The sequence below is a fragment of the Xenopus laevis genome, chromosome 3S, assembly GCF_017654675.1.
Source record: "Xenopus laevis strain J_2021 chromosome 3S, Xenopus_laevis_v10.1, whole genome shotgun sequence".
Classification (NCBI taxonomy): Eukaryota; Metazoa; Chordata; class Amphibia; order Anura; family Pipidae; genus Xenopus; species Xenopus laevis.
Genome location: NC_054376.1, coordinates 30,733,018 through 30,745,526, shown reverse-complemented (window position 1 = coordinate 30,745,526; position 12,509 = coordinate 30,733,018). Strand labels below are relative to the sequence as shown.

At 38.8% G+C, this 12,509-nt stretch overlaps 1 protein-coding gene across 2 annotated transcripts in view; it reads right to left on the bottom strand.

The window, feature by feature from the left end:
• Positions 1-4,021: 4,021 nt before the first annotated feature.
• The window catches only part of arhgap25.S (Rho GTPase activating protein 25 S homeolog), a 43,311-nt gene continuing 34,823 nt past the window's right edge, over positions 4,022-12,509 (bottom strand). Inside the window, exons 6-11 of one of the 2 annotated variants that reach the window (XM_018255166.2) lie at positions 11,732-11,864; positions 9,495-9,568; positions 8,442-8,563; positions 7,540-7,739; positions 6,743-7,293; positions 4,022-5,133 (exon numbers count right to left, since the gene is read on the bottom strand). In XM_018255166.2, the coding sequence (XP_018110655.1) occupies positions 4,923-5,133; positions 6,743-7,293; positions 7,540-7,739; positions 8,442-8,563; positions 9,495-9,568; positions 11,732-11,864 (1,291 nt within the window). In that variant the 3' untranslated portion in view covers positions 4,022-4,922. The remainder of the gene's footprint in view (positions 5,134-6,742; positions 7,294-7,539; positions 7,740-8,441; positions 8,564-9,494; positions 9,569-11,731; positions 11,865-12,509) is intronic. The other variant, XM_018255167.2, reaches the window with a different exon arrangement.

Here is a 12,509-nt window from a genome sequence, read left to right as displayed (position 1 = left end):
CTGACCCATCTAAAAACAAATGCTCTGTAAAGCTACAAATGTATTGTTTTTGTTACTTTTTATCATTTCCCTCTCCTTTTGATATTACAGTCTGTTATTCGAATCAATGCATGGTTGCTAGGGTAATTTGGACCCTATAAACCAGATTGCTAAAATTGCAAAACGGAGAGCTGCTGAAAAAAAAGCTAAATAACCACAAATAAAAGAAAATGAAAACCAATTGCAAATTGTCTCAGAATATCACTCCCTGCGTCATACTAAGGGGCAGATTTGTTAAGGGTCGAAATTAAAATTCTAATTCCAATTTCGAGATATATCATACTCTGGCCATCGAATTAGACTACTCGCCACCTAAAGAGCTCTCGGCCTAATACAAGGTGCAATCTTCAGTTGCAGCTTTTTGAATCTCAGCACCACAAATGGATTCTTCCAGCACAAAATTCCCTTGGCTCAACACCACGCAGCCATCTGTCAACAGAACTCCCAACAGCTCTTGTAATGACTGTTTATTACAGGAAATGCCAATTAAAATGGTTCATTTCATCTAGTACTGTCCAGAGCAGAGAGCATTACTATAAATAGAAGGGAAAGAGCTAAATATTTACTGCCGTCTGCCCTTTATATCTTTCTTTTATTAAAAATGTTTCCCCTTTTGTATGCGTCTAACTTCCAGGTTATATGATAACGTGTGTCATTTTGTTAAAATTAGTGCATTTTGTTCGAGCCTCGAGCTAAAAAAATGAATGTTTACAAAATACAGGCTTGTGATGTTGTATTGCATAATCACCAAAGGACAAGGCCTTCTAGATCTTCTAGTTATATTTAGTTTTGAGGCACTGGGGCCTTGCAGTGGTTTAAAGGAAAACTATCATCACGTAAGTTTCTTTGTTTTTGTCTTTTTGGAAGTGCATATATCCAGTTGTCAGAAAATAATGGTAATATTGCCTTGGACTTGTTTGGCTTTCTTCAGTCAGCCTGCTAATTTATCCTGTTCTAAACCCAAAAACGGAATTGTATATTTTCACTTTTGCAAATTACATACGGGTTCTATTTTTATGTCAGAACATAGTAGCACTTTAGACTGCTAATACTGTGCTTTCGGCTCACCAGATCTTTCTGAAAGCCAGAAAGTCCATGACCCTTGGGCTAACTGACTTTACAAGAAGGGCATAGAAATTGAATTAACGGATAGGGTTGTTGACACTTTTACCTTTAAAGGAGAAGGAAAGGTCTTTTTATTTGGGGGTGCCAAAAGTTAGGCACCTCAAGTGATTGCATGTACTTACCTGAAACCCCGGACCGGTGCTCCTATTAGAAGAAAACTGCAACTGCCCGGGATTATTCCAGCGAGGACCATTGACCAATCTTTTTCCTTCTTCTTCTACATTGCACTAATGCATTTCTTGAGTTTAGCTCCCCTTTAAAGAGGATCTAGCAGTTATGTAAACAATGGATTTTAGATAGGGTCGGAAATCACTGTGTTCTGAATACTTTGATATGACGATACTGTAGCCATAAAGCGTGGTAGTACTTCTGCTCTGCCCCTGACCACACCTGTACACAATTGTCCATATATTATTACACCTAGGCTATGACCCTGACTACAGCCTAAAGATGTTTGAGTCCATTTCAATGCTTTTCACTAGCAGGGGTAAAGTTTACAAGGTGCACATTACAGAGGGTGGTTAACAGCCCAGTGACTGTAGATGACCGGGTTGGTGGGGTTGTTAAATCAGGGAGACTCACAAGATCTCTGTAGTGGACATGTCTGTATGAGGTCACTTACCTATGCAAGCACACATTTTAGGCAGATCTTTTTCTGTTCATTTTATTAAAGACAAAAAAAAAACAATTTTTGATGACGGTATCCCACAGAAGCAGGGATCCCAATTAGGTCCATTTATATGGGCCAGGGCCCTGCCTCTCAGGGACACAGACTCTGCAGCGCCTCTTTCTCCCTTGTGCCATAATGGTAAGCTGCTAATGGAATCGAAGGGAGGAAAGTGCAGGTGAGTGATGGTGGGCTTGGGCTGCATATCTGTAGAGGAGGTCACTAGGCATTGGCATCCCTATCTCACATCTCTCCAGGATTAGTTCTATGTCTTGTCACTGGCTAATGTTTCACTGTTGGTCCAACGGCTGTCAAATATTTCTACTAGTAATAATAGTTTGTCTGACAAAGTGTTATCTAAATCAGCAGTGCCATCTTCTGGCTGGTTTAGAATGATTCCCACTTTTTATACTTTACATTCTGTTGTATTCTGCAAGTTGTGTTCCTAAATATGGCCTTTGTGTACAAAGAAATGGGACTAATTTTGAGTGGCATTGGCAGATACTGATACTGAATTGCAAGACATTCCCATAGACTTGTGATAAATAATGTAGGAGTTGGCCAGCTATCTGAGCAGTTTGGGCTCCACCATGGATTAAAGAGGGTTTAGTACCCTGGTGGCACTTCACAAGTCATAGCTACAATGACAAGACTAGGGGGCAGATTTACTAAAGGGCAAAGTGACAAACGTTGGCGAAAATTCGCCAGCGTGACGTCATTTCGGAACTTCGCTAGCAAAGGAGATAGACTCTAGCGGTACTTCGCTCCCTAACGCCTTTCAAATTTGCGCTCTGGCGAATGGGCATAACTACGCAAATTCACTAAGATGCAGATTTTACTGAACGTTACCTCTTGCGCCAGACTTTCCTTCGCCAACTCAGACCAGGCAAAGTGCAAAAGAGTAGATAGGACTTCCTCAAAAAATAGTTGAAGATACCCCACCTCCTCTGATGAAGGGGGCCAATGACATAAAATGTGAAGTAGTTTCAGCATGAATAGTTAAATGGAGGGCACACAATTTAGAAAAAAAAATTTCTTTAGCAGTATATAAGAGGTGCAAAAAAAACTTACGTTACCCATACATTGGGTAACCAATTTAGGGATGCACCGTATTAAGGATTCGGTTCGGGATTCGGCCAGGATTCTGCATTTTTCTGCAGGATTCGGATTCGGCCGAATCCTTATGCCTGGCCGAACCGAATCCGAATTTGCATATGTAAATTAGGGGCAGATGGGGAAATCATGTGATGTTTCGTTTCCACTTTTTCCTTTCCTGGCCCTAATTTGCATATGCAAATTCAGATTCGGTTCGGTATTCAGCCTAATATTTCACCAAGGATTCGGGAATCCCAAATAGTGGATTTGGTGCATCCCTAAACCAGATATACACTATACCATATGTTCGGTATGCACACTCAACAAAACGTTTTTTTCAGATACAGGTGGTATCACAAAAAAATGTTTTCTTTATATAAAGTTAAAATTACAACAATGTTATATCAAAATTACATCAGCGTACATAACATTAAACACATATACATACCGCCCAATTTTATATACAATGTAGCAAAAGGCAACAAGGAGCGGATACACCTGCCAAAAAATGAGAATGGCCCCAATGTTTCGGCACTTTGTCAAGGGGATTCTAGTCAAAGGGCGTTGTGCCAAAATGTTGGGGCCATTCTCTTTTTTTGGCAGGTGTATCCGCTCCTTGTTCTCCTTGTTATGTACACTGATGTTCTTTTGATATAAAACTGTTGCAATTGTCACAGAAACTTTATAAATAGAAAACGTTTTTTGTGATACCACCCGTGTCTGAAAAAAAGTTTTGTTGAGTGTGTATCCCTAGGAGGAGCTCAGGGACCAGGGAGTACTTTTACCATTTTGTTGTCATTTTAGATATGTGTGTGATTGATATGTGCACCCAATAAACGTTTCATGTGTGAGACTGCCTCCTACTTGTATTACTTTCATGTTAATTCAGAGGCTAGGACGGTATTCACATGTGTATGAGGTGGCGTATACCTAAGTATTTGCAATAATTGACAATTGATACCTGTGAAACCTTGCACTTTATTTATTATCTTAGTGAGAGATTACTGAGAGTTTAGCTGTGAATGAAAGTGTTCCTGAGTCCATGTCAGAAGAAAAATTGAAGTGCAGGACAAATCCACAGCAGTAGCCTTAGACTGCAAATAATAGCAATAATTTATTTGGGAAAATGAAGAACACTACATGTTCCAGGCTAGGCCCTTTCTATATATATTGGTTCCCGAGTCCGTGTGCAAGAGGTGGAGCCAGAAAAGCCTTTTACCATGGTATTATAATAATAAAGCATTATTCTATAGTGATAACATATTCTGAAGCCTGGGAACACTATGATCCATGAACATCCATGAACATACACCTCAAATAAGAAATGTAATTCTTCACATGTAGGAGTCAAGCAGTCAGGCCTTGTATCAAGTGCAATTATTTGTGCCTGTAACAAGGCCGTCATCAAATACATATTTTCCATTTGTTCTTATAAAAGTTCATCCAAGCAAAAATCCTATGAGGTTCCTCCTTAGCTGTAGTACTATGTGATTATGTGTTTAGAATACAGTCTTGTAAAACATCAGAGTAGCAAGTCTTCAGAACTGGACCATGAATATACAGAATGAAAGGATATCTGAAGCAAAGACACTCATAGGGCTACAGTCTGAAATAATGAACATTGGTGTAATATTCCTCTGTGTGTAACACCTTGTGCTTTTGCCATTTAGAAAGACACCGATTCCTGCAATCCAGAATGTATGTTCTTGCCTGAGGGTGTCGTCTTTATGAAAGAGTTTCTCCCCCAGTGACACAAAAAATAAAAAAGCACAGTGTGCACTTAATGGTGGAGTATAATGTTGACTCATTTAGGGCTATCCTGTACTGTATTTTACTAGGACCCAAAAAACTGACCTGCTTGACCAGTTTTAGTTCTGCCCACTGGTAGGAAAACTTTAACTTTAAAACTTGATGGGCAGGAAGTCTCTTAGGAATTCCCCATTATAATCCATTTTTCTAACTGTTTATGTGCATAGACAAGACAGATATGGCATGTTTATTCTGGCTTGGTGCTTGACAAGGCCATGGCTCTCACAAAACCTTGGATTTCCTGTTCCAGGATTTTATTTCTCTTCTCTGCATCATCTCGAGATCGCTCAACATTCTGTAGAGTAATTTCCAGAGCCTTCTGCTTGTTCTTTTCTTTCTCCAAATCTTCATGTAACTGTACCACCTTTTTCCACGTTTCATAGTTTTCTTTCTCAAGGCTAAAACAGAGTTATTATACAAACATCAGTTAGGTATGAGCCTAGAACCAATAATCTGTCTAGTTTCTTTTGTCAAAATTCCCCATATCCAAACAGATGTTATAGTCCCTTGGCTGTGGGATCTTTGCTTGTATGGCTGTTTATACTGTACACCTAGGCTGGCACTCCGTGGTCCTCTATATCTGGGTGAACAACAGCAATATGCCACAGACTGCCAAAGGCTGGAGGGTCAAAGACTGACCATCCTTACTTGGAGTAACGGCTGGGGGTGCTCAAGCTCATCAAGGCCTGATGACTCAAGGTTAGAGAGAGAGGTTTGTCAAAAATGCTTATTTACTCTAGATAATACTGGAAGCTTAGCAGTAAGGTCAAATAGAGTTGGATTTAGGGGTGAATACTTATTTGCTGTTCTGTTCTATATATTCTTGGAACTATGGCTGAATGGCTGACTTTTTACAGGCATCCAGAATTGATCCCCCAATTATATAAATCTGAGTTTAGGTGCCCAGCTCCAAACCTTCATCTTAGGGATGCAGAACATTGTAGAAGTAATACTGGATTTGCACTCTCAAAAACTCCAGCATACAGGCCAAGTGTAAACACGTAAAAAAAAACCTTATTCAGATAACAACCACATAAAGCTTAACATGTTTCGTGCCTACAAGGCACTTAGTCATATTTCATACTTGGCCTGTACATTAGAGTTTTAGAGACTCCAGCATTGTCTTCAAAGTTTTTTTACAAACCTTGTAATGAACTAAGAGAGGGCTCTCACCAAAGGTTTCACCTCTGAGGGGGCTTTAACTAGGCTAGAGAGTAATGTAATAACAAGTGCAAAGTTTGCTCCACTTCTAATTACCCATAGCAAACAATCAGCAGTTACAAATTGAAAGTCTGCCACTGAGAGCAAACGTCTCGTGGGTAGTTAAGGACAAACGTTATGCCTGTTGTTTGACCACCCCTATAGAAATCAATAGCAGAGAAGAAAGAAATGGTATGTACTAATGCAATTGTGAATGGGTAATTCTTTAAAGGGCACCCATACCATAAAAAATTCTTTCCACATCTAGGGGTGCAGGCTAACAGGAACCATGCTCTGGATGAGTTAAACAATAGTGTTTTTGAAGAAAAATATCTTAAGTTTTCTGCCCTCTGGACTGAAAGGGATCTCCCAGTTGGCTGCCAGGCTGGGGCACACACATGAACATTATATACACTGCTTCCCTTATAGTAAATGACCCCTTATGTCTTCTATTACTAGTGGTAAAGACATAACTACCTTTGTGTTTATGCAGATGTAGTATTGATGAAATGCAGTTAACAAAAGTGGGGACAATTTGGAATGGAAAATACAATTGCAAGAGGGATTAACCTTTTACCTGGTAACATTGTGTAGGTTTAAGGACAAAGCACCCAAATGAACGGAACTATGCATGAAGCAGCCGTTAAAGGACAACGCTGCCATCAGGTAAAGGCATAAAGTGCCTTTGTTTGCACAGTAGCTATACAAAAAGTCAGGTTTGCTTGAAAATTGCACCAAACCCCCTAGGTATCCTGTAAAGGATCAGTAGATGCTGATATTAAAACATACAAAATGCATTTTTGTTACCTGTGAATCCTTTCTTCTAGCTCTTTCCTTTCTTTTTCCCTTTCCATTTGCAGCTCCATTAGTTTGAGGGACATTTCCTGGCTATTGTCCTGTTTACCATCAGCCCCAGGGCTATTGATACCATTTTTCAAACTCTGCATTTTTTGGGCAACCTTATGATCTCCTGAGTTCATGCTGCTCATGGAAGATATACTAGGCAGTGAGCAACAATCGCTTCCACCTTGTAAAAATGAAGCATTATCATAAGTTGATCTACGGTGAAGTTCTAACTCTTCTGACAGGGTCCTCTTGTGTCCGGGAGAAGAAGACATTATTGAAGTCTTGGACGGTGAAGACCAAAAGTCACCACCAAACAGTGCCCCTTTGGGACTAATATTACTATCCATATGTTTACTCATCGACGGCAGGTTTGTTATGGGCAGAGTCTGTGTTCTTTTCCTTGGAATCGCTTTCCAGGACCCTGATGTGTCACTTAACAAAGAGACATCATCTTCTAAGGATACCAATCCATCTTCTGATGTGGAGGAGCCACGGGAACCAAATGTGTCTTTCTAAATAAACGAATAAGCCTGATGTAAGTAAGACATCAACTATAAGATATGATTTATCCCCTTTACGGTAAATATATCATTATAAGGACATGAACGTTTAAAAAAAGGGATTACATAAAAAACCTTATTAGAATAGCAACATAACTGAATTAATCCTGAGGATATAATCAATGTTAGTCTTGACTAAAAGACCTCTTCACATTCACCTTACTTTCATTTTTTTTTTTAAACACATTACCATCTCACCAGTCTTACTTTGGCCTGCTCTGCTCCGGGAGACACAATTTCTTCAGCTGCATCCCATCCAACCGAACTGCGTGGGAGTTGCACCTTCCTGGGGTCACTCTTCTGGGTTGCTGGTTCCTCAGGCAGGTCATTAGTTTTAGGAAAAAACTTCTCATGGTGGCTTATCATCACTGTCATTAACTTCTGGATCTGAGGAGCACCTATATGTAGACAGTTTTATGACTATTATTTATTGCTAATCATTATTATATTTTTCTTTTTTCAAAATGCACAGACCAACACCCCCTGAGAATATGGATAACAGTGGAGTATGTAACGTATTTATATGAATTAACATTAACTAGTTAATTATATCTGGTACAACCTCCTCCAAACCAGGATTCCACGGCAGTCTACACAAAACACTGCACTTCAGTTGCAACAAAAGAATAAATAAATGTATGTGGCTTATGCAACTCTGGCACCATTATGCACACTGGCTGTTGTGTTGTGAATCCTCTTGTGTTATTATTCTTTCTCTGTATGCTCATTGGGTTGCCCTGTCAACAATTGTCCTACCACTATACAGTGTCGGACTGGGACACCAGGGGCCCACCAAAAAACCTTAGACCAGGGGCCCACCCTCAGTACTATTATTCTTCCTCTCCTCACTCAACCTCCTAGTCTCTTTTCTTACATACTATAATCTATTATTCCACATATTTAGCCTCTTTTCTCATATAAATAGGGAATGGCCATGAAATAGGCCAAAAGTTAAGCAGCATGAGGGCCCACTGACACCTGGCCCACCGGGAGTTTTCCTGGTATTCTGGTGGGCCAGTCCAACACTGCCACTATACAAGCCCTATACAGGATTCTTGAAGTCATAGTGGTGTGTTTTGGCAGACCATAATGTTTCCTACCTCTCATGAGGGCCTCCGGATCCTCTGTTTGTGGTTTAAGAAGGTTCACTCCGATTACCATGGACAAATTATCCACGCTCATCTTGTTTACACTAGAATGCTGCTGCACCTCAAAAAGAAACCTGTCGTGGCAGAATTCTAGCATTAGCTTTCTACAGTTACATTGTGCTCCAGACACTGCGGCAGGTCTCCTCCAAGCGGCAGAAACAGACAGAACTTTCATTTAATGGAAACTCTTTAGATGACGTGCTCTTTAATTATTAATTATAAATGTCTGAGGAACTTGGGAAAAATACAAGAGCAATTGTCTATCTATTGTTAATGTAGAAAACAAAGTGCTAAAATGGATCAGACAGAAAATGAAAACATCTAGGGATATTGGTTACGGTTAACTCTTGTATAGTGATTTTTAGTGATGGGCGAATTTGCGCCGTTTCGCTTCGCCGGCGAAATTCGCGAAACGGCGAAAAGTGCCCGTTTTTTTTACTCCGGCGCCCATTTTTTCCCCGAAATTTTTTTAATAATTTCGCCCGTCGCTAGTGATTTTCTTCTGTGTTATATACCTGTATTTTTTAACTGACTGTCCAGTGAAAAATTAACTTATTCAACTAGAATATGTTGATTTGCACCCATTTAGGAGGTTATTTACTAAAACTCTTCTTTTTCACACTTTATTAAAAATAAATTTGTCCAAACTCCCAAACCCGAATCCCTTTAATTTACCAATAAAACTTCTAGAACAAAATCAAGCGTCAATTTCTCTAACTGTCGCTCTGAAAACTTGACTTTATCGAATTGCCGCCCCGGAAAAATCAAAAGACTCTGAAACTATTGAGAATCCTGAAGGTCAAAAACACGTTCCAATTGTTAAAGGGACCATCTGTTATTGACTTCTACATTTCAACAGGGTTTAGCTGGAGTATTTTCAGATTAGAATTTTTTAGCAGATTCATAATACATCTTGCAAGCCCAGTTCTGCTGGGGCAGAAGAGTATTACCCAATTGTGCCCATTTCAGAAGAGTCATTTATAACTTTGAATCAAGAGAATGTACCTGCAAATGAAACAGAGCAGGTTGCAGTTCTCCTTTGGAAGGATAGAAATTTGGTCCATCAGTTCTCCATGCCCCTGTAACCAATGACATACACACTTTCAGTAATACCTTAATGCATAAAAACAATGTTTCAATTCTTGGATGCTTCCAACCAGCCGAAATGATAGTTTTCAATTCTGTTCACTAGCTGGACTAAGAGCTTCATTGTGAAACCTTCTATAAAACCTTTGTGGTCAAAATAATCTCCCCTGTTTACATGGATTCATCCACATCAGTTGGTATGTCCTGCCCAAATGGAACATGAGGCAGCAGAGGGGCCAGAAAATTCTCTAGAACACGTAGCACAGTTTGAAACAAAAATGGGAAAATATTGTGCATTGGCTGTAGGTGATAATAATGGTCAATGGTCATTGTGTTAGCTAAGGCAACAATATGACAGATCCAACTAACACAGTACAGTATGTATCAGTATGTATCAGTGGTGTAACTAGACATTACTGGGCCCCACAGCAAATTGTTTTTCAGGCCCCCAAAATGTTTAGAGGTTCTAATTACTGTCTGTTCCTCAATGTTAATGAGTTGGCCAAGATTTTATGATGCCAATTTTCTAGAGTTTTGCATTTCTATTTTTTTCACAAATCATATCAATCATAAAACTTTTTGGTTGTTTATTTCTCTAAAAAACACAAAAAAAACCTCTAATACAAAACTTCTCCAAGTACAAGTAGTTGAGGTCCCACAGAAGTTAACCATTCAGACTTTTAGAGGTTTTCGAATTTTTTTTGATAGTAATTATCCAAAATCTCGAATTTTAAAAAGGTTTTAGAGATATTTGTATTTTTTTGCGCATCGCTCAGTGTTTTTTTTTTGTGTTCTTGCAGAAAATTTGGATCTTTGAATAGCTTTCATGGCATTCGTGATTTAAAAGAATTAGAGACCAATTTTATTGGTTTCAGAGGTTTTTGAAACTACTATTAAACTCTATTTCTCTAAAACCATGAAAGTCATGAAAGTTATTAAAAGATCTGAGTATAAAAAGCACGAATGACAAAAAAAAGCTAAAAAAAACGATGTGCAAAAAAATATGAATACAGGTATGGGATCTGTTATCCTGAATGCTTGGGACCTGGTGTTTTCAAGAATAACGGATCTTTCTGTAAGGCTTCCAATAAGGATTAATATTATCTTAGTTTGAATCAAGTACAAGCTACTGTTTTATTATTACAGAGCAAAAGGAAATTGTTTTAAAAAATCTGGATGCTTTGAATTAAATTGAGTCTATGGAAGACGGCCATTCCATAATTCGGAGTTTTCTGGCTAATGGGTTTCCGGATAACGGATCCCATACCTGTACCTCTAAACCATTTAGAAATTTGGGGGTTTGGACAATAGCTAGTGGAAAAACCCTATGAAATTGATTAAAAATGGTGCAATCGGATCAGCGCAGCTCCAACCTCTATAGGACCTCAACTAATTCAACCTGTTGAATTTTTTATTAGAGTTTTTTCACTTAATAGATCTGGAATTTTACGGGGTTATTTATCTCAGATTATATCCACACACAGATTTTTTTCTGCTTATTTATGATTAGATTTTCCTGAAAATGTGGTTTGCGATCACTATTTGTTTTTGATTTGCCACCTGAAAACTCCGAAATCATCGGGGTATTGCACGAAAACCAGCGCACATCAAAAAATGATTGGGACTTCTCCCATTGACTTATATGCAACCTCGACAGGTGTGAGATGCCGGATTTTCTGATTCTGACTTTTTCCATCCTCGGGGTATAATAAATTCATGATTTTTTTAAATGTCTGATTTTATGCTAGAAAATCAAATTTTTCAGGATTTATGCTTTTGGAGTTTAGTAAATAACCCCCTTAGTGTTTTATAAAAATTTCACCAAAAATACACAAATTTTTAGAGATTTGTGAAAAAAAAATGAAATTGGAATGGCAATAAATGGCCACATAGAGTTTAATTGTGGTTTCAAAAATCTCTAAAACCACAAAAATTCAACCTTTAATAAGGGGCCTACCAGTTTTGGATGCCCTGTGGCTACTCCTTGTCATTCTGGCCATTCCGCTGGCGATTTAAATTCTAGAAGGCGGGAAGGCATTTCTGGGAGATTAGTCGCCAGAAGAAGAGGCGATTTGTCGCTAGGCTACTAATCTCCCCAAATAGCATTGTGTGCCTCTACCCTTAAAGGGATATGGGGCAACCAAAACTCATCTTACCTTTTCTTCATCAACGGTTATCGTTTTCTCACAGGAGAGAAAATCCTCATACTGTTGCCAAGGTATTACTGGCTCAGGCAGTTCCCGCAAGTATAGTTTAAATAAGGATGCCACTGTGTGTACGTCTGTATCACTGGGAAAGGAAAAAAGATATGTCAGTGTCAAAATGCTGGTTTGGAGTCCACAGGTGTGATGTATAGGTGACATAAGCCAAATACCATATAAGTCTGTTGGACTTTTAAATCATTTGAGATTAACTACAAAGGCAAATGTTTGTGTTTAAAGGGGACCTGTTGCCCCCCAAAAAATATTCCAAATACTATTTTATGACATTAGTCAAGCAAAATAAACTTTAATTACACTATATAAATTATTTCAATCTTGTTTTGTTCGGTCTGGGAACTCATAATTATAGCAAGCAGGCAGGAGCCATTTTGTGGACACTGTTATTAAGACAAGCCTTGCATCATCTCAAAGTCTTGTTTGTGCACCAGAATGGGGGACCTGATGTCCATCCCCATGCCCTGGCTACACAATTAAATGATAAAGAGAAAGGGGAAATGTGGGGAGTGCAGTGACATCTAGGAAGTGCTGAATGGAAAGTGAAAATAGTTGCCTGCTCCGCCCCTATGCCTAAGGCATAGAGGATGGGCAGCAATATTTGATTGACAGCTGAGATTTTTAAATGCTTTTACAACAGCTATGAATGCTTTAACAAAAAAAGGAATTTTGATTTTATGTTTAACTTGAAAAGGACTTTTATTATACAGATTTTTAT